This window comes from Loxodonta africana, chromosome 9 (genome assembly GCF_030014295.1).
Source record: "Loxodonta africana isolate mLoxAfr1 chromosome 9, mLoxAfr1.hap2, whole genome shotgun sequence".
NCBI lineage: Eukaryota > Metazoa > Chordata > Mammalia > Proboscidea > Elephantidae > Loxodonta > Loxodonta africana.
In genome coordinates, this window is record NC_087350.1 from 54,202,229 (window position 1) to 54,221,464 (window position 19,236).

Genomic DNA, 19,236 nt, shown 5'->3' on the forward strand with positions numbered 1-19,236 from the left:
GTGTTATATCTGTTATAGCAGCACTAGATAACTAAGACACTCCATAACAGTTAACAATCACCATGAAGAAAACGTCATGGGAATGTTTAAATAACAACAGCTAACTTGATAATAACAATTTTCAAAAAATAACATTAACCCTCATTTACCGTATTTCTTTCTTCACAGGTGTCAGGCCTGCATCACAGTCTAAAGACTCCCCCTGCTCCTTCTCCCCTATACCCTTCACAGGAGTTTCCCTCAATAAATCTTGACAAATACTGCTATTACCTCATTATGCAAATGAGGAAACTGAGGCTCAGAGAGTTGAAGCAACTAGCCTAAGGTCAACTCTTTTTATTGGTTTTCTTTTTAGAGTTCTTCTGACTATAACCCTGGCTCCTTGAGCTAATAATTCTGGCTCTCCCTGGCTACAGCACAGCTACCTGTCCCCATTTAACCCAGCCTGGGGACCATCCTACCCTGCCTTACCCCATCTGCTCTCCCTGGAAAAGCCTGGTCATCATCCATGAGAAACTGCAAATCAGCATATGTTGGGGGGGGGAACATTTGAGGAAGACAGAAGTTAGGCTGGGGATATTATAACTCAGGGCTTTTTATTGTTATCTAGGGAAACCCTGAAGGTCCCTGGGTGGCATAAATGGTTTGTGCTTGACTACTAACCTCAAGGTTGGCGGTTCAAACCTACCCAGTGGCACTGCAGAAGAAGAGACTTGGTGACCCTCTTCTGTAAAGATTACTGCCAAGAAAACCCTATGGGGCGTTTCTGCTCTGTAACACATGAGTCAGAATCCATTTGACAGCAATGGGTTTGGTTTTTTGGGTTAGGAAATTCCTGGTCAGATTTTAAACAGACTTCTATTCATTGCTGTAGCCTCAGAATAAATAAAGTCTGAGGGAAGGAGCCTAGTCTAGGCATAAGGTCTATCATCCTGACAATGCTGGGGGAAGATGCATTGTCACTATTGTGAGGTCTTGGGGAGCAGTCCAGTGGTCTTAGAGTGCCAAAGAGAAGAGCCAAGTTCCCTCACCCTTACCAGAAACAAAAAGTGAATCTCACACCACAGGAGCGACTAGTCATCAGATTTTGTTTGGGACATGGCTTCCAGGAGGTCTTGTTCACCATAATTCATATTCAAAGAACCAACCAGGTGCTCATAAACAATCAAAACTACAGTGTTCCTGGGCAACTTAAATTCTAAGATAATTACAACATAATGGTTCAACTCCTCCCACCCCTAAAAAGGAGGAAAAGATTGGAAAAAAAAAAAGAGATCTCGGGTGGGCCAGGAGGCTAACGAGGAAGAAAGGGAGGATATTAGGACTAAAAGAAAAATCAGCAAACAGAAATATCATTGGGTTTACTCCCAAATAACCAGAAAAAGGATATATCTAAGAACTCCTTAACCAGGAAAATTAGATAATGTCAAAAACTGTAAGATAAAGGAATTAAAACTTAAGTACCTATAACATGCCAGGCCTCACACTAGAAGCCTCACATATAATATCCCATTAATCTTCATAGGACCATAAAAATTATTCCAATTTTACAGATGAAGAAGCCAAAGCACCAAAAAAACTAAGCAACCTTGCCCGAGGTCACTGCAGTGGCCATGGAGGTACACCGCGCAGACCTCCCTCCAAGAGAGCCTGCTGTGAGGAGCATAGCTGCCTGACAGCTTCCAGCTGCTACACATTTGGATCCACCACGGCATTCACAGGGAGGCCAGATTCCCAGCCCACGACCGAACATGGCAGAGATACTAGAGCCAAGCTGTTTATGCCTTATGTTCAACTCCTCTAACAGGCAGCCTTTGCTCAGGAATGCCCCATAAGCCTGGCGGAGAAGTTTCTCAGAGCTGCATCCTTTTCTCACTGGTTTTAGACCTGCATCGTGGTCTAACAGCTCTCCCTGTCTACTCCTAGGAGTCTGCTTCTCAGAGGCCCTAAGCCAACAAAGCTGGAGAGCAACAGAACAGAGATTTGAACCTAGGTCTATCTAACCCCAAACAAAGCCCTTTTGCTTTCCTTTATACCAGAGATTTAGTCACTGCTAAATACATCAACTTGCTAAATGCAATGATCGATTTTCAGACCTTAGCTTCCCTGAACCATCAGCAGCATTCGGCACAGCTGTTCACTCCCTCATCTTTGGAACACTTTCTTCACTTGGCTCCCAGGACCCCACACTCTCCTAGTTCTCCTACATCACTGGCCACATGTTTCTCCTCATCTCCCTAACCCCTAAACCTTGATGTGTCCAGGGCTCACTCTCCCAAACCTCTCTCTTCACTATCTACATTTACTCTGTAAAGTACTCTCATCTAATTTCACAGCCTCCTCACATGCTCAAGATTCCCAAATTTATCTCTCTAGTCCACACCTACCCTCTGAACTCCAAAAGCATATATCCATTCGGATGTCTTATAGCATCTCAAAATAAATATGTACAAATCCTGACCTTCCCCCACATCCAACATGCTTCTCCACAGTCTGCCCTATCTCAGTAAATGACAGCTCCATCCTTCTAGTTCTCTGAGTCAAAATCCTTGGAGTCACTCGAGTTCTCTCTTTCTAAATCCACAACCAGTCCATCACCAAATTCTGGCAGCTTTTCCTTTAAAACTAATCCAGAATCCAACTACTACTCACCAACTCTACCATTGCCACCCTAGTCCTAAGCCACCATCATCTCTTCTTGGCTTACTGCCATAGCTCCTAACTGGTTCCCTGCTTTCACCCTTGCCTTCGCTTCAGAGAGAAAAATACGACCATCTGACACATCGTCTATGTATTTGTGTTATTGTCTGTCTCCCCTATAGAAGTTCAATAAGGCGGGAGCTTTGCCTGGTGTGTTCACTGCTGTATCTTCAGCATCTAGAACTATGCCTGGCACGTATTAGGTATTCAGTAAATACCTGTTAAATAAATTTCTGAATGCCCTAGAATTTTTACATTTCAGTATGAAAATTATATTCTGATGAAAGAATACATGGTTGTCTGAGAGCAAGGGAAGGGAACTGGGGACCGTCTGGCAAAGGAGGATAGGGAAACTTTTTAGGGTGACTAAATTGTTCTATATGTTGACTGGTGTCATGATTACACGGACACATATTTGTCAAAACTCATCAACCTGTGCATCTGAAATGAGTTCATTTTTTTGGTATGTAAGTTAAATCTCAACAAAGCTGATTAAAAACAAAAAAACTATATTATTCAGACAGCCTCCCACACCAAAAGAGGCATACAAATTCACAGTCTTGCAATTTGAATTTCAGAAAATATATTCCATGCAATTTGGCTATTATAAATCAAGTTTAAAAATAACAAATGCACCCCCCTTGCTACAAAAACAAATAAGGAAACAAAAACCAGCCTCTCAGAAGTCCACAGATACAAGAATATAGACTTTGAAGTCAAGCAGACTAGAGTTTGGATCCTGTTCAACTCTATTAGTTGAATCAACTTGGGCAAGTTATTTCACCTGTCTTAGGCTAATTATAGGAGCCTTGGTGGCACAGTGGTTAAGTGCTTGGCTACCACCAAAACTTCGTTGGTTCAAACCTACCAGCTGCTTCCTGGAAGAAAGACATGGTGGTCTGCTTCTGTAAAGATTACAGCCTTAGAAACCCTATGGGGCAGTTCTACCCTGTCCTACAGGGTCACTGTGAGTCACAATCAACTCAACAGCAATGAGTTTTAAGCTCACTTTGCTCACGTGTAAATAGAGAGTAATAGGATGATATGAATTAACTAATATAGCATGAGGCCTAGAACAGAGTTTGCATTAAACAGTTACGTTGCCTAATATTAGGAGGCATTCAATACCAGTGGGTCTCCTAAAAGAGCAATGTCAAGTTTGGCTCCGAGAACCACTTGTGCATGGTATAGATGTCTGTCTGGCCCTGGAATGTCCATGTCTCTAAGAAGCTTAGCAATAGCAGTGCTGTTACAAATACGCACTCAGACAATCAAGCAACAATAGCTCCACCAAGACCTCCCACGCTCCACAGTCACTTCTTTCCCAGTTACAGTTCCCCTCCACCGCTGCCCACCCCCACCAGAAGAACAGGAAGCAAGGTCTAGAGAGATCATTTTAACCCTGTTAGTTGAGGTGAAAAATTTTAAACAATCAAGATGTTTAACAATCGTAAACTAGTTAAAACCATCTTTAAATGCAAACAAACAAAAAAAAAGAGTGGGCACAAATTCTCACCAGAGAGTGCAATGGCATGTTAAGGTTAAAAAAAAAAAGGGGGGGGGGTGCAGATCAGTATGTATAGCATTATCCCTTACCCTTACAAGAAAAATGGTGGAGACAGAGACCAAAAAAAACCAAACCCAGTGCCATTGAGTCGATTCCAACTCATAGTGACCCTACAGGACAGAGCAGAACTGCCCCATAGAGTTTCTAAGAAGCTCCTGGTGGTTTGGAACTGCTGACCCTTTGGTTAGCAGCCATAGCACTTAACCACTACACCACCAGGGTTTCCGAGACAGAGACACGTACTTGATTTTATCCAGTAAAAAATCTAGGAAGTCAAGGTGTCAAAAGTGGTTACCTGTGGAGAGGATGGAAGGGATTTTTATTTTTTACTTAATTCTATTTAATTAAAATAAAACCAAGGCAGATAGTGACGAAAACTAATGAAAGAGTAGAGGACAATCATGGAAGGATACCACCCTGGTGGGGAGTCAGTCATCTACACTTTTGTTCCCTGGGTGAAATCATGATTTCCCTGCAGTGTTTATTTAAAGCCAGACATGAACATACTGCTTGCAAACCAAAGAAGTCCCATTTTACTTAGTGTGGTTTTCCCACTAATATTTGTTAAAGCAATGAGTAAGGGAGTATTTGTTTGTTTGGGGGCACAGTGAAGACATGAATACGCTGGAGGTAGAAATCTAGTTTGTTCAAAATCAACTGCTCAAAACTTTTCAGGTCCTCTTGAAAAGACTAATATTCTAGATTGAGAGATGAGAACAGGAAGAAAGGAAGTAACAAAGATCCAAGTTCTAATTATGCTTCTGCCACTTACTAGCTATGTGACATTAGGCATTAACCTTTGTTAAGGTCACCCATCAGTCAAATGGACATAATAGTCTCAACTCATAGCGTTGTTGTCCAAATTTAGGGAGAAACTGTAAAGCATTCAGCATAGTGCCTGGTATAGTATAAACCAAAAAACCAAACCTGTTGCTGTCGAGTTGATCCCAACTCATAGTGACCCTATAGGACAGGCTAGTAGATTTGAACTGCCAACTTTTTGGTTAGCAGCCAAGCTCTTAACCATTGTGCCACCAGGACACCAGCATAGTATAGGTGATTTATAAATGGTACCAAAAATTTGATTACATAAACAGAAAGGAAAAACAGAAGGAACTATTTCAATGAATCTTTATTAATGGGAATATTCAGAGAATTCATCCAGTTGACTGACTGATTTAAATCTAAATAAAAGGGCACTGGCGAGAGAAGAAAATATGAGCTATATACGTTGTCAGTGGGGAAGAATCGAACCCAGGGCCTCAGAGGCTCAATGGTATCTTACCTGAAGAGGAGCTCTGACAAAGACTTTGTACACAGCCACACAGAGCTGGGTTCTCACAGGCCTTGAAAAGAAGACTTAGTGATAAGAGCCACTCAAGCTCCAAGCCTGACCTGTTAATGATTTACGATTTAACCCCCTCTACTTCCCAATTTTTTAGTTCACTTCCCAAAGGAAGCCCTGGCGGCGCAGGTGCTAAGAGCCAAGGCTGCCAACCAGAAGGTCGGCAGTTGGAATCCACCAGCCACGCCTTGGAAACCCTATGGGGCAGTTCTACTCTGTCCTATAAGGTTCTTATGGGATGGAATGGACTCAAAGGCAACGGGTTTGGTTTTGGGGTCCTTCCCAAAAGGATCAGAGGCAGATTAAACAGTAAGAGTCACATGCTTAGTAGGCTCATTTAAATTAAGAGTGTAGGAATCAGAAGAGTGTTACGAGGATGAGGTACTACCTGAGAGCTGCTCCAACTGAAAGTAAAACACAACTGGGCATCCAGAGTTAACGACAAAAAAGCGAACTCATACACCATCATTAGGCTAAGGAAGAATCATGATCAATCAGGAAACGCAAATTTTCCTAGAACAAAGCTTACAATTTTATAATTAGAAACTAATCCTAGGAATTTATGCCCACCTCCCCCACCTCAAAAAAAAAGCAACTCCTAACACAAGCCTAGGTATGTTATTTTCCTTCTTGCAGCTTTGCCAGTTACCAGCTGTGTGACCTGGAGCCAATGCCTCACTTCTCTGAATCTGTTTCCTCAATCATGATGCTCCTATCTGTTTGTGAAAAGGAATGAAGGAAATAGCAACATTTGTTAGCATTAACTGGGTTGTTACTAAGCATCAAACGTTTTGTGCAGATTATCCCACTGAAATCTTCCTATAACCATATAAGGGAAGTCCTGTAAATAGCATTTTACACATAAGCTCTCTGAGATTTGGAGGCAGAGACAGTTGCCATTGTCACCCAGCTAAAAAGCAGATGAGCTTTTAAAATACTTACAAAATACTAAGAAACGTATTAACCACTATACTGTTCACTTCCCCTGTACCTGTCAAGCACGTAACAGTTCCTGAGACATAGTAGGTGCTCAATATATTAGTTCTCTTCCTCACACACCTTCCTTTTCTCCTAGAGTAAGATTATACAGAGAGAGAATTTAAAGTTTATTGAAATAATACTAGTATATTATACAGCTTCATTTCTCTAAGAAAATCATACTATTTAATCTTTCTTCTCTACAAATCCCACCAAATTTCTGCATATTATTATGTATCATTTCACCCATTTTACAAATGAGGAACTAAAAGGCAGCAAGCTGTAGGGTGATGTGCCCAGAGTCATGTGGAAATCACTGCCAAAACCAAACAAGAACCTCAGTCCCCTCACTTCTAAATCAACCTTTATCCTCTCACATGACACAGGCTCCATAATAAAGAACAGATCATCCATTTTTTATCTGGAAAACTACCAAACGTATAATTCAGTAAGGGGCCTCATGACCCCACCACCTTGTCAAATGGAAGAAAGTACATAAAAAATGAGCTCTGCAGGAGCAGACGGTTTTGGTCTGTCAACTTTCTCTTGGATTACGCCCATTAACCAACACAAAATAATGTAAAATATAATGTAACAGATCCCCATGTCCTTGGAAATTCAAGTTAAACTCACTGATCCTTCAAACTGCACCTACATACAATGCACTAAGGGTGACTATTAACTCCTGTGGGTCTGCAGAAGTGCCCGTATGTCAATTAGATGTTCGAAAGAAAAATATGATACACAATTGGGCTGCTCTAAGAAGAATCCAAGTCAGCAATGAGCCCTTAGCTGCAAAAATCCATAGCACCACAGAATTTTGGAACTCCAAAAGGGATCTGACCGGCACTGAGAACAACCCCTTCATCTGGTATATGAGGTAACCAAGGTTCAGAGAGGCTAAGTGCCTTGTCCAAGGTTTCACAGAGTTAGTAGGAAAGCAAGAACTAGAAAATGAACTTGCTAACTACTATGCAGGAGCCCTGGTGGTCCAGTGGTTAAGAGCTCAGCTGCTAACCAAAAGGTCGGCAGTTCAAATCCACCAGCTGCTGCTTGGAAACCCTATGGGGCAGTTCTACTCTGTCCTACAGGGTCGCTGGGAATCGGAATTGACTTGACAGCACCTAACAACAACAACTACTATAAAGGAGTCGCAGGGTGGCACAATGGTTAAGGGTTGGACTACTAACCAAAAGGTTGGACTAACCAACCTTTTGGTTAGTAGTCCAACCCACCCAGAAGCGCCTTGGTAGTAAATCCAGGCAATCTACTTCTGAAAGGTCACAGCCTTGAAAACTCTATGGAGCAGTTCTACTCTGCAGATGTGGGAATGTCATGAGTTGGAACTGACTTGACGGCCACTAACAACAACAACTACTACACATTGCACTTTCAAATCTTGCTTCGAATATCCATAAGAATATTTAGCACTTTCCACTGAGCCATCACTACCCCATTGCTGTAGGATCGATTCTGACTCATAGCGACCTCACAGGACAGAGCAGAGCTGATTCACAGTTTCCAAGGCTGTAAATCTTTCAGAACCAGACTGCCACATCTTTCTCCCAGCCATCAATACAGAGAGGAGGTAATATAGTACAGTAGAAAAAGCCTGTATTTTGGTAATAGAAAAATCCAGAATTCAATTCCTGACTCCGCCACTTACTCACCATGTGATCAAGTCCCTTAACTCCTCTGAACTTCAGTTTTTCATCTGTAAACTATGGGTAATAGTGAGTTCCATGATGATGGTAGAGCTGGAGGTAATATAAACAAGGGGCCTGGCACACAGCCTACATGCTCCATGAAGGCAAGGACCACAGCTGTACACCCCCAGCACCCAGCACAGAGTGTGGCACATGATACAGCATCAGAAAATCGGCTGAACAAATCAATGAACTAACCAAACAGGTACTAGACTTGAACCCAGGTCTATCTGATTCTTAAACACTAAGTTATATTGCTCCCAATTCACGTGATTTCAAAGCCTTACAAAGTACTGAGAACACAATGGGACAGGACAGCTATTTTCTGGCCATAAAGCAGGAAAAAGTTCAGTGGGGCAAGTCCCTGGACTCTTAGTGTTAGGATTAATTTTTGTTGCTAGCACGGGTACATCATGGGGCTTTAAAAAAAAATCTAAATTTGGCTTCAGGTTCCAGCTTCAGCATAAGCCATGTGACCTCAGGGATATTACTTTACATCTCTGAACCTAATTTCCGTACCTGAAAAACACCTACTTCACAGGAATTGTGTGACAAATGAGGCAATTTATGTAAAGGAATACAGGATGATGTGTGGCACAAAGAGACACTCAAGTACTGTTATACTCCATTTCCCTTTTAGCTATTTGAAGGCTTCGTTCGTTCTTCTCACTTAGGTCTCTGTTCAAATGTCATTTCCTTCCTGAACCTCCCTATCTACAGTGACACACCCCAACACTCTCCATCCTCTTATCCTGCTTATTTTTCTTCCTACTTCTTATCATCACATGACATTACATTATGTGTTTATTTCCTTTTCTGTTTACCGTGCCTCCTCAACTAGAATGTAAGCCCCAAAAGGACAGGAGTTTTTTGTCATCGGTTTTGTTTACTAGTATATTCCAACAATTAGGAGAGTGCCTAACAAGTAGTGAGTGCTGAATTGTCAAATGACTGAATGCATTAATTCAACACTTACTTGGGACTTGTATATGTGAGTGAGACACTGTAGGAACAGAGACTTAAAGATAAGTAAGAAATGGTCCCCTATCCTCAAAGAGCTTCCAATTTAGAGAAGAAGGAGGATACATAAAAAGATTAATTATATTAACAGTAAATAAATCCCGCAGCATTCCAATATGCAAAGTACTATGCGGCTACAAAATAAGAAACCGATTGTCTGCTATGGAATCTAAAAAAATTTATGTCTCACCTGGAATACTGCAGTTGCCTCCCAACTGTTCTCTCTGCGCCCATCCTGTTTCCTACGTTCCATTTGTTAATCAGTAGACAGAGAGATCCCCACTTCCCCTGCTTTACTCCCTTCAACGGCGTCTATTTACATTTCGCACAAAATCCAAACTCCTTACCACGCCCTGTAAAGCCCGAATGATCAGCCTCTGTTGACTGGTCCAACCTCCACATATATGTGTGGGTGTATATGTTACATATATGTGTGTATATATACAACACACACACATATATAATTTCTATGTTTTATATAGAATAAAACCTCTCTCTCCCTCACTCAACTTCAGAGACACTGGCCTTTTTCATTTTCAAACATGCCAAGGTCCGCTCTGACTCAGAGCCTTTATTTACGCCTCTTATTCACTCTGCCTGGAAAGCTCTTCCCCTGAGCTGGCTCTTCCTCATCATTTAGCTCTCAGCTCAAATGCTATCTCCTTAAAGAGTCCTAGGCTACAATCGCCCCTTCCACCATCACCCCCTCCAAGTCATTCTCTATTAGATCCTATTGCCTTTTCTTTCTCCACAGCATTTCATTATCTGGAATGGCTTTATTTGCCCTATCTTCTCAACCAGAATGTAAACTACATGAGGACAAGGACTTTGTCAGGTTTACTACTACATCCCCAGCACCTAGCACATAGTAGGTAACCAATAAATACTTCTGAACAAAGCAAATCTCAAGAGGTTGAAGTTTTCCAGGATGAAAAGTACAGGTAAAGTATGCTATTGGCCTAACAGTATCATGGAGTGCTGGTTTCCTTCCAAGGACAACTGCCCCATTTCATTGAAATACATGAATTTCATCCAGACTTACTTGGGAATGGGCACCCGAATTAGCGTCCCTTCCACTTCTGGGTTCAGATTCATTCCACTTTCTCTTATAGCCTTGATAGCTGCAGCTGTACACTGAAAACCAGATCAAAAGGTAAACAGAATTAGTAAATAATTATTACCAGATGCAAGCCCTCTGTCGATAACTGGCAACCCATCTTGGCAGAACATGGAAACATTTAGTTCTGTTACCAGTAAGATCAGGAAGTTACATTGGTGCAGAGTTCTTTGATCAAGCTGAATAGCAAACTACGTCCACTCCTGGTACCAGTGTACTCTGGGAGGAAAAAGAAGAAAAAATAAAAAGAAAACAGCTCTGCTTCTTTGAAAAGATTTCAATGGTTTGAGGCAATGCAGATCAAAACCACAATAAATCCTCAAGGGAGGGGGGGCTGTTCTGTGCAAAGATTGGTGTAAAGACAGATGAAAGATTTTATACGTTAAAAATTCCAGTTGACATTTTACACTCAAAATATACCAGTGCTGATTTGGAATGAGTAAATAAATTTAACTCATTCACATCTACACTCACACCAAACTCACTCATGTTTTGGAACAAACAATAAGTCTCTACTACCAGGAAAGGCAATATGGCATAGTAGTTAAAAGCATGGGATTTGGAGTCAGAAAGATCTCAGTTTAAATCCCAGCCCTGTGAACCATGTGACCCTGAGCAAAAAGCTTGACCATTCTCAGCCTCCATTTCGTAATGTAAGAAAAGACGACCCTGTTGTACCTCAACCTCAGAGTGGACTGAGTAAAATAAGCAATACATCTTGTTCTGCGCCTGGCACACAGTAAAAATCGAGGGGAGTTATTACAAATACATAATATAAATTTATTATAGGTAAGAATGCACAGAACACCCAAAAAAGGTTGAGTCAATATCATCCAGCTGATGCACTGCCGCCATGCCTGACATCTTCCAGGGGTTTCTCTGACACAGTCTTGCTCTCTAATGTGCCAGGTGACACGCTGGTACAGTGACTTCCCAAAGTGACTCACTTTACACTCAAGCAACATTATAACCATTATAACTGGTATGCAATTCTGAAGGATAGCAAGAAAACAGAGATACTTTCATTGGCAAGACTACGTGAAATTCATGAAAACAAGGCCTCTGACACTTTCAAAAGAATTTTAGCTTTGACCAGAGCCAATCTACATCACGTAGAAAGAGTTTCATATTCACAGGACCAGTTCTTGGCCTTGAGTTCTTCTAAAGTTTCTGGTTTAAATGAGTCGTGGTTGCTGCATACCTACTTTACTTTTCCGATTTTTTTTAGGGGTGCCTAAAAATTTCCGTTTCATTTTAAAATGACTCGAATTCTGCATCTGTATGAGGTATTACTATATGTCAAAAAGACAAACCAGAACTCTATAATGTAGATGAATCACCTTCTTGGAAGGCTATACACAGATCTAGCAGTGTGGCAACTGCTTAAAATAGTAAATTTTTAAAACTGTACCACTGACCACAGACTGTCAAAGCTGTAAAAAAGTCTTCAACATAATCAAGTACAGCCCCTCATTATGTATATGGAGACCTATAGGATAAGGTCACATCCCTGAGAGCCCAAGAGAAGTCCTGTAAGGACCCCACTCATTACACTTTGAGTTACTGGCAGAGTTAGGAGGAGACTCTAGGCTCCCCAACTCCGAGCCCAATGGCACTACTTTGTATTTTCTTCCAAATCCCGTAGCTTAATTTTTTCCAAAAATGATTTGGAATTAGGTCTGGTATATTTAAAAAAAAAAAAAAAAACAGTGCCATCGAGTCGATTCTGACTCATAGCAACCCTACAGGACAGAGAATAGAACTGCCCCATAGAGTTTCCAAGGAGTGCCTGGTGGATTCGAACTGCTGACCCTTTGGTTAGCAGCCGTAGCACTTAACCACTATGCCACCAGGGTTTCCAGTGTATATATATAAAAAAAAAAAACCAAACCCACTGCCATCGAGTCGATTCCGACTCACAGGGACCCTATAGGACAGAGGAGAACTGCCCCATAGAGTTTCCAAGAAGCGCCTGGCGGATGTGAACTGCCAACCTCTTGGTTAGCAGCCGTAGCTCTTAACCGCTACGCCATCAGGGTTTCCCCCAGTGTATGAAGGGTATACCAAAAAAGCAAATTTACTGCTGTCCAGTCAATTCTAACTCATAGCGACCTTAAAGGACAGAGCAGAGCTGCCTCAAAGGGTTTCCACAGCTATCAGCCTTTACAGAAACAGTCTGCCACATCTTTCTCCCGTGGAGTGGCTAGTAAGTTTGAATCACCAACCTTACAGTAGCAGCCAAGTGCTTTAACCACTGCACGACCAGAGCTCCCATAAAGGGTATAAAGAACCCAGTGCCGTCAAGTCGAAATGGCCAAGTTAAATAAGAAAGCTGGATAAAGAAACGAAATTAATTTTTCTCTGGAAGAGAACTGCCATCTTCCTGAATAAAATGAAATACAGCTCTCTACGGTTAACAATAAAGGAAATCTCCACGTTGAAGGGTAGCCTGGTCTCAAGTCTCCAAATCCTTCTCTCCTGAAGCTCCTCACTGAATGACTGATTACTCACTCCTGTGACATCCCACCACCACCACCTCTCTTTCACAGTCTGGCCAAGTGTTTACTTACAACCTACTCCTATAGGCACTGGAGCACTGATACCCAGCTGGAACATTTAAACTCTTTATTTAGGGATCTGGGATGGCAAAAGGGAAATAAACATAAAGAGTAACATGAAACCAGACAGACTAAATTATAAGACACAGCTTGCCCTGTGGGAAATCCAACCTGCCCCCATGTGGTTAGTGACCTACCACCTGAACTACCCAACAGAAAAATCTATATATAAAGAAAATAAGATCCCCTCACTGAAAGAATGCTCACCAGTATCCCAGGACAAATAGGTTGCTCTCAAATGGCAATATTGATCAACTGGTTGTGGCTGCTTAGAGTACTGTGCCAGAAAGATCACAGTTTCCATCTGGGGTCAGGCAGGAAAGTCTGCAGTGATCAATTAGCAATGTCTGTCATTGCTATTCTTAAGCTAATCTATGCTAAAGGACAAAAGGTGATAAAATACTGTGGACAGGTAAACAAGTTCTTAAAAGTCTGGGATCAAGTCAATTTTGTTAGGGTCTTAATTACTGGCCTTCCATTTCCTTTATTTCCCAATGAGTCCCTAGAATGTAAGGTCTATGAGAGCAAAGGCCTTGTCTGTCTTAATTAGCACTGATTTCCCAGCACCTCAAGTAACTCAGCCCAGTGCCGTTGAGTCGATTCCGACTCATAGCGACCCTAGTAAAAAAAGACCCTAGTAGAGCCTAATAAATCGCAGGGACTCAAAAAATATTTGTTGGATTACTGAATGAATGGTAAAAGGCTTTGATGTCATACAGACCTATATGCAAACCTTGGCTCTATGACTTACAAGAGTGTGAACCTGAGGAGATATTTTACTTCTCTGAACCTCAGTTTCCTCATCTATAAAATGGAATAAACCATGTCTAATCAAAAAAAAATTTTTTTTTTTTTTTAATTTTAGAGAGTAGCTGTGTTGCTCACATGACACAAAATATGAAAAAGTGCTTGGCAACAGAGCAGACACAATACACATTAGCTCCCTTTCCTCTGTAAGAGCAATAATGAAGCTTAGAGAATTCTTTTTTTTTCATTTGCCTTGTTTCGTTCAAATCCTGCTGTGGTTTTTATCCCCTTCTTTTCTTTCCCATCATTAACGCTAGCTGCAGGCAAGTTTATGGAAGGCAGCAACCGCGTGTATCATTTATCAAGCAGGACACATGTTAAACAAATGCAACACAGTTTTCTGTATTCAATGCATTTGAAAAGATTATGCATGTAAATCTGCATTGTGTCACTACAGCATGACACAGAAACGCTCAGGTTTGGAAAGAAAGCCAACTGCATGTGAAACAGAAAGGAATTACATAAACACAGAGAGGATTAGCTCAGCATTTTGAAGCTATGAACCTGGGTACTCTATAGACAGCTTCTAAGCTGGAGGAAGGAAATGTTTAGTTAGAGCTATTTGTTTAATATATACACCAGATGAGATAAAGAAATTCAAAGGACAATGTACCTCATACTTCCTCACTCTGTCCCTGTAAATGAACCTCTCTACCAAGACGCTTGTAAAGTTTCTTTCAAAACTCACAGAATTTCAACTTGGAGAAATGACAAGATGCTTTGGCAGAAAATGAAGATATATCCCAACTTCCAAAGAAAAATTAAGCTGTTAATACCTCCTCCTGCCTCGTGTAAGATGTTCTGACGGCCAATCAGGTGCTTCTTCTGTGTATGGCATTTGCTATTTAACAACAGAAGTGGCTGGCCCTGAAAAGCAATCTGCCTGATGAGGCCTTCAAGCTGTGTAATTAGGAGGCTATTCCCTAAATTGGCCTACGGTGCCTACGGGATTAGAGGAACAAGGGGGAAAGGCCTCAATGTTGGGGGGGTGAGGGCAGAAAGGGAAAGAGTTGATAGTTTCCTTCTCATCCATTTCGTTGCTCCTCCGTAACACCAGGAATGAGTGCCTCCCTTTCCTGAACCTAATGACAAGTATTCATCTAAAAAAAAAAAAACCCACTGCCGTTGAGTCAATTTCGACTCATAGCGGCCCTACGGGACAGAGTAGAGCTGCCCCATAGCATCTAGTCAAGGAAAATTTACTGAGTGCTTCCATGTGCTAGGCACTGTATTAGTTGCTGAACACAATGAATTAAATCAGATATGATTCTTACACTTCAAAATGACAACCTAGTGGAAGTGGGATGAAAAATAAACATGTAAATAAATGTGTAATCATTAATAGTGGTAACTGCAGTGAAGAAAAAGGGCCGTGCTATATGAGAGCTTAGTGTGGAGGAATAATTTAGATTGTGGAGATTAAGAAAGAGTTCCCTGAGAAAGTGACATTTAAGCTATTGTTGAAATATGAGTAGCAATTAGGCAGGCACGAGTGTTCCAAGCAAAGAGAACATCATATGCAAAGGCTGAGGATGGAAAAGGTTTCGTGCATTTGAGGAACTGAAAGAAGGCCAGTATGGCTAGAGTGGAGTGCAAGGATGATGGTGGTACAAAATAGAACTGGAAAGACTGGCAAAATAGGCAGGGGCCAGGCCATGCAAAGCCTTCAAGTCCACAGTAAGGATTTTGGACTTGTTCTTAAAGATTATTTGATGCCATTGATAAATTGAAAGCATGGGAATGGCACGATCCAATACATTATTTTTAATACTGGCCCATTAATATGTTTTATTTGCCTCACAGTTTTTAAAAAAGACAAGTGAATTAGTTATTAACATTTTAATACTTAATATTTTTAATATGATCCAATGGCACGATCCAATACATTATTTTTAAAAGCTCACTTTAGCTGCAATATGGAGAATGGAGTGTAATAGAAGCGGTAATGGAGTGCCTGGTGCATTAGCTACAAGAGCCCTCTGATTTGAAAAAGATTGTTCATAGCAAAGGCTTTCCCATTCTCATATCTCTAACCAAGTGTGTCAAATCCAGCAGGTCCAACTTTGGTCTATGTCTTTGGGATGGAATTACTGAAATAGACGATCAAAACAGGGAAGAAATTCAAGTTCCTGTCACCTCATGTTAAGAGATGAGGAAACAGAGGCCCAAAAAGTGAAGCAACTTGACCAAGGCCAAACAGCCAGTTGGTAGTAGAAACGGGATCAAATCCCAGGTCCTCTAGAACCCCTGATGCAGGCCAATTCCTACTGGACCAATAGGGAAAAGCCCAATCACCTTCCTCAACTAGACTGAGAATCATAAAGTCTCAAGGTTGCAATAATCAAATGCAACCCACCTTCCAGCCTTGGCAGCATTGTGTTCTGTGTGATATCCTGCAATGGTCAGTCCAGTTTGAAAGGAATATGAATTTCTGAAGGGACTGCTCCAGATACTAACGCAGAGGTCACAAACTTGTGGCTCAGAGGCACATCTGGCCCATTAATATGTTTTATTTGCCTCACAGTCTTTAAAAAAGACAAGTGAATTAGTTATTAACATTTAAAAAGGATCTCACATAAAAATTTAGGGTACTAGTTTCTTCTGGAAATAAAAATTGCAATATCCAGTAAGACTGATTGTTAGGGCTACATTTCTGCCTAGTAACCATCAGCAGGAGCTGAGCCCAGGCTGCCTCCTTCAGACAGGGCACAGGCTTTCCAGTTACCACAGCCCCCTCCCCATCACTGCAAGTGCCAATCACTGCATTTCCACTCTTGTTTTTCTTAGATGGGGCCTGTTTCAGTATTCAAATTACTTGCCTGGCTCCTACAGCATCTGAGTTTAACAAAACAAGAATTTAGAAACAGGAAGAGGGTTTTTCCTTATCCTTAAGTCCCTTTTACTATGCCTCCTCTCTTGTTTTCTCTCAAATTGGAGAAACATCTCCTGACCTGACCCAGCCACTTCCATTCCAGAAGAGTCCATGGAGAGTGACCCTATCAGCATGCCACCTTACCTCTGGGAAGCTGGTCATGTTCACCAAAATCAGCTGGGGTGACCTCATGGAGATCTGGCCAATCTGGTTTAAAGCAAGCTTCCCATCAGAAGTTACCACAGTAATATTATCAAGGGATCCTAAAAAAAAAATTTATAGGGTCTTAGAACTCAGAGGGGTCTGAGTACCCCAACATCTAAGTCCTTATCTAATTCTGATTCAAATACATTCTAACACAGATTCACTTCAATATTCATGGATCCCTTATCAATATGCCTGGAGCCCTGGTGGAAGAGTGGTTAAGCTTTCAGCTGCTAACCAAAAGGCCAGCGGTTTGAATCTATCAGCTGCTCCCTGGAAACCCTATGGGGCAGTTCTACTCTGTCCTACAGGGTCACTATGAGTCAGGATCAGCTCATTGGCAACAGGTTTGGGTTTTTTGTTTCTGTTTTCATCAATATGCCAAGACTATTTAAGAGGCTTTCATAGCCAGCAGCAATATCATGTGATGAAAAGAGCTTTGAATGCCGACAGACCAAAAAGAAAAAAAAAGAGCTGCCCCATAAGGTTTCCAAGGAGAGGCTGGTAGATTCCAACTGTCACCCTTATGGTTAGCAGCCAAGCTCTTAACCACTGCACCACCAAGGCTTCAAGTAGGTTGGAATTCCTTACCAGCAACTAGGGTGACCAACTGTCCTGATGTGCCTGGGCCTGAGAGGTTTCCAGGGACACAAAACTCTCAGTGCTAAAACTGGGAGGTTGGTCACCCCTCTAGCAACTCATTCATTTACTACTAAGAAACCTTGGCCAAGTTACTTATCTTCTCTGGGCCTTGGTTTCCAAATCAGTCAAAAAATAACTACTTTAGAGGATTAACGTGACGACTGTAGCTAAAAGATATAAACAAGTATACGAAGTAGTAAAATGTATGCACAAATAAAGGTACCTCTTATTACCTTAGTTCTTACATCCACCCTGCAACATTGTATTACTAACCACATTCTACAGATGAGAAAAATGAGGTTAAACGAAGTTAAATGACTGGCCCAAAATTATAGAGCTAACAAAAGGAAAAACAATCAAGTGCCAAGACGCAAGCTCAACTGTATGTAATTCCAGTTCCAATCAAGGGCCCTTTTCCTTACACCAAACCCAAAACCCACTGCCGTTCAGTCAATTCCAACTCATAGTGACCATGTAGGATACTGCAGAACTGCCCCATAGGGTTTCCAAGGCTGTAATCTTTACAGAAGCAGACTGCTACATCTTTCTCCTGTAGAGCTGCTAGTGGGTTTGAACTGCCGACCTTTCCGGTTAGCTGTGAACACTTTAACCACTGTACCACCAGAGCTCCTTCTCCCTTGTACCAGTGGAACTCAAATTTGGCTGTATATCAGAATCCCCAGGGAGCTTTCTGATAAAGATTCCTGGGCTCCACCCTCAGAGATCTTGATTCTGTAGGGGCTTGGGGATCTGTGATTTTGCGGGAAGTTGCAATTTTTTTTTTAAGTTCACCATATGATTCTGAGAGGCAGCCATCCCTTACACTACCTTGATTTTGGAATTTACATCACCTTCAGAAACAAGCACCTTTAAAAATAAGCAAACAAAACAACACTATTAACACTTTGCTGTTTCCCTAGGTCTCACCATTTTCATCGAAATTTGAACTCTGAAAAACCCTGGGCAAAATTTTCAGAAACCCAAGAAGGAAAGCAAGTAAAGCTACAGTTATAGACGGAAAAGAAGCATTATTCAAACTCCCTGATTTCCTATGCAAACAAGAAGTAAAAGAAGAGCCTTACCATGCACAGTAGAAACTACTCACGGATGGCTCATTCTGTGACACAAAGAGAAAGCGGGGGAAATGGGCCTTTTAAACAAATTAGAGTTGTCCTGGCAAATTCCTGTTAGAATAATGGCAATACTATACAATGGCCCAAAGATCTGATTTGGCATACTCGACTAGATTCAATTTCATCGCAGGATAGAAGGCTGCTGACACCACTAGCTTCAATCTGGAAAAATCAGGAGGTATAATGGTAACAGTCACCATGATTCTGAAGACAGATGACCTGGGTTCAAATACTAACTCCACCACTTCCTGATTGTGTAACCCTGGGCAGATCCCTTCACCTTTGCGGACCTCCATTTCCTGATCTGTAAATGAGGCATAAAAATCGCACTTATCTCAGAGGGCTGTTATGAGGATTAAATGAAATGGTGTACGTAAGGTACTATCGTCAGGAGGGATCAGTCCCTGGAGAAGGACATCATGCTTGGTAGAGTACAGGGTCAGCGGAAAAGAGGAAGACCCTCAATGAGATAGACTGACACAGTGGTTGCAACAATGAGCTTGAGCATAACAACGATTTTAAGGATG

The 19,236-nt window shown here is 41.5% G+C and overlaps 1 protein-coding gene across 6 annotated transcripts in view; it reads right to left on the bottom strand.

Annotated features, from left to right (window-relative positions):
* MRRF (mitochondrial ribosome recycling factor) overlaps positions 1–19,236 on the bottom strand; it is a 76,149-nt gene that overhangs the window by 34,486 nt on the left and 22,427 nt on the right. For all 6 annotated transcript variants that reach the window (XR_775611.3, XM_023544965.2, XM_023544968.2 and 3 more), the window contains 2 exons: positions 16,875–16,993; positions 10,359–10,450 (listed from right to left, as the gene is read on the bottom strand). Coding sequence is in view for 5 of the 6 variants with exons in the window: in XM_023544965.2 (XP_023400733.1) it covers positions 10,359–10,450; positions 16,875–16,993 (211 nt within the window). In the remaining variant the exon portion in view is untranslated. The remainder of the gene's footprint in view (positions 1–10,358; positions 10,451–16,874; positions 16,994–19,236) is intronic.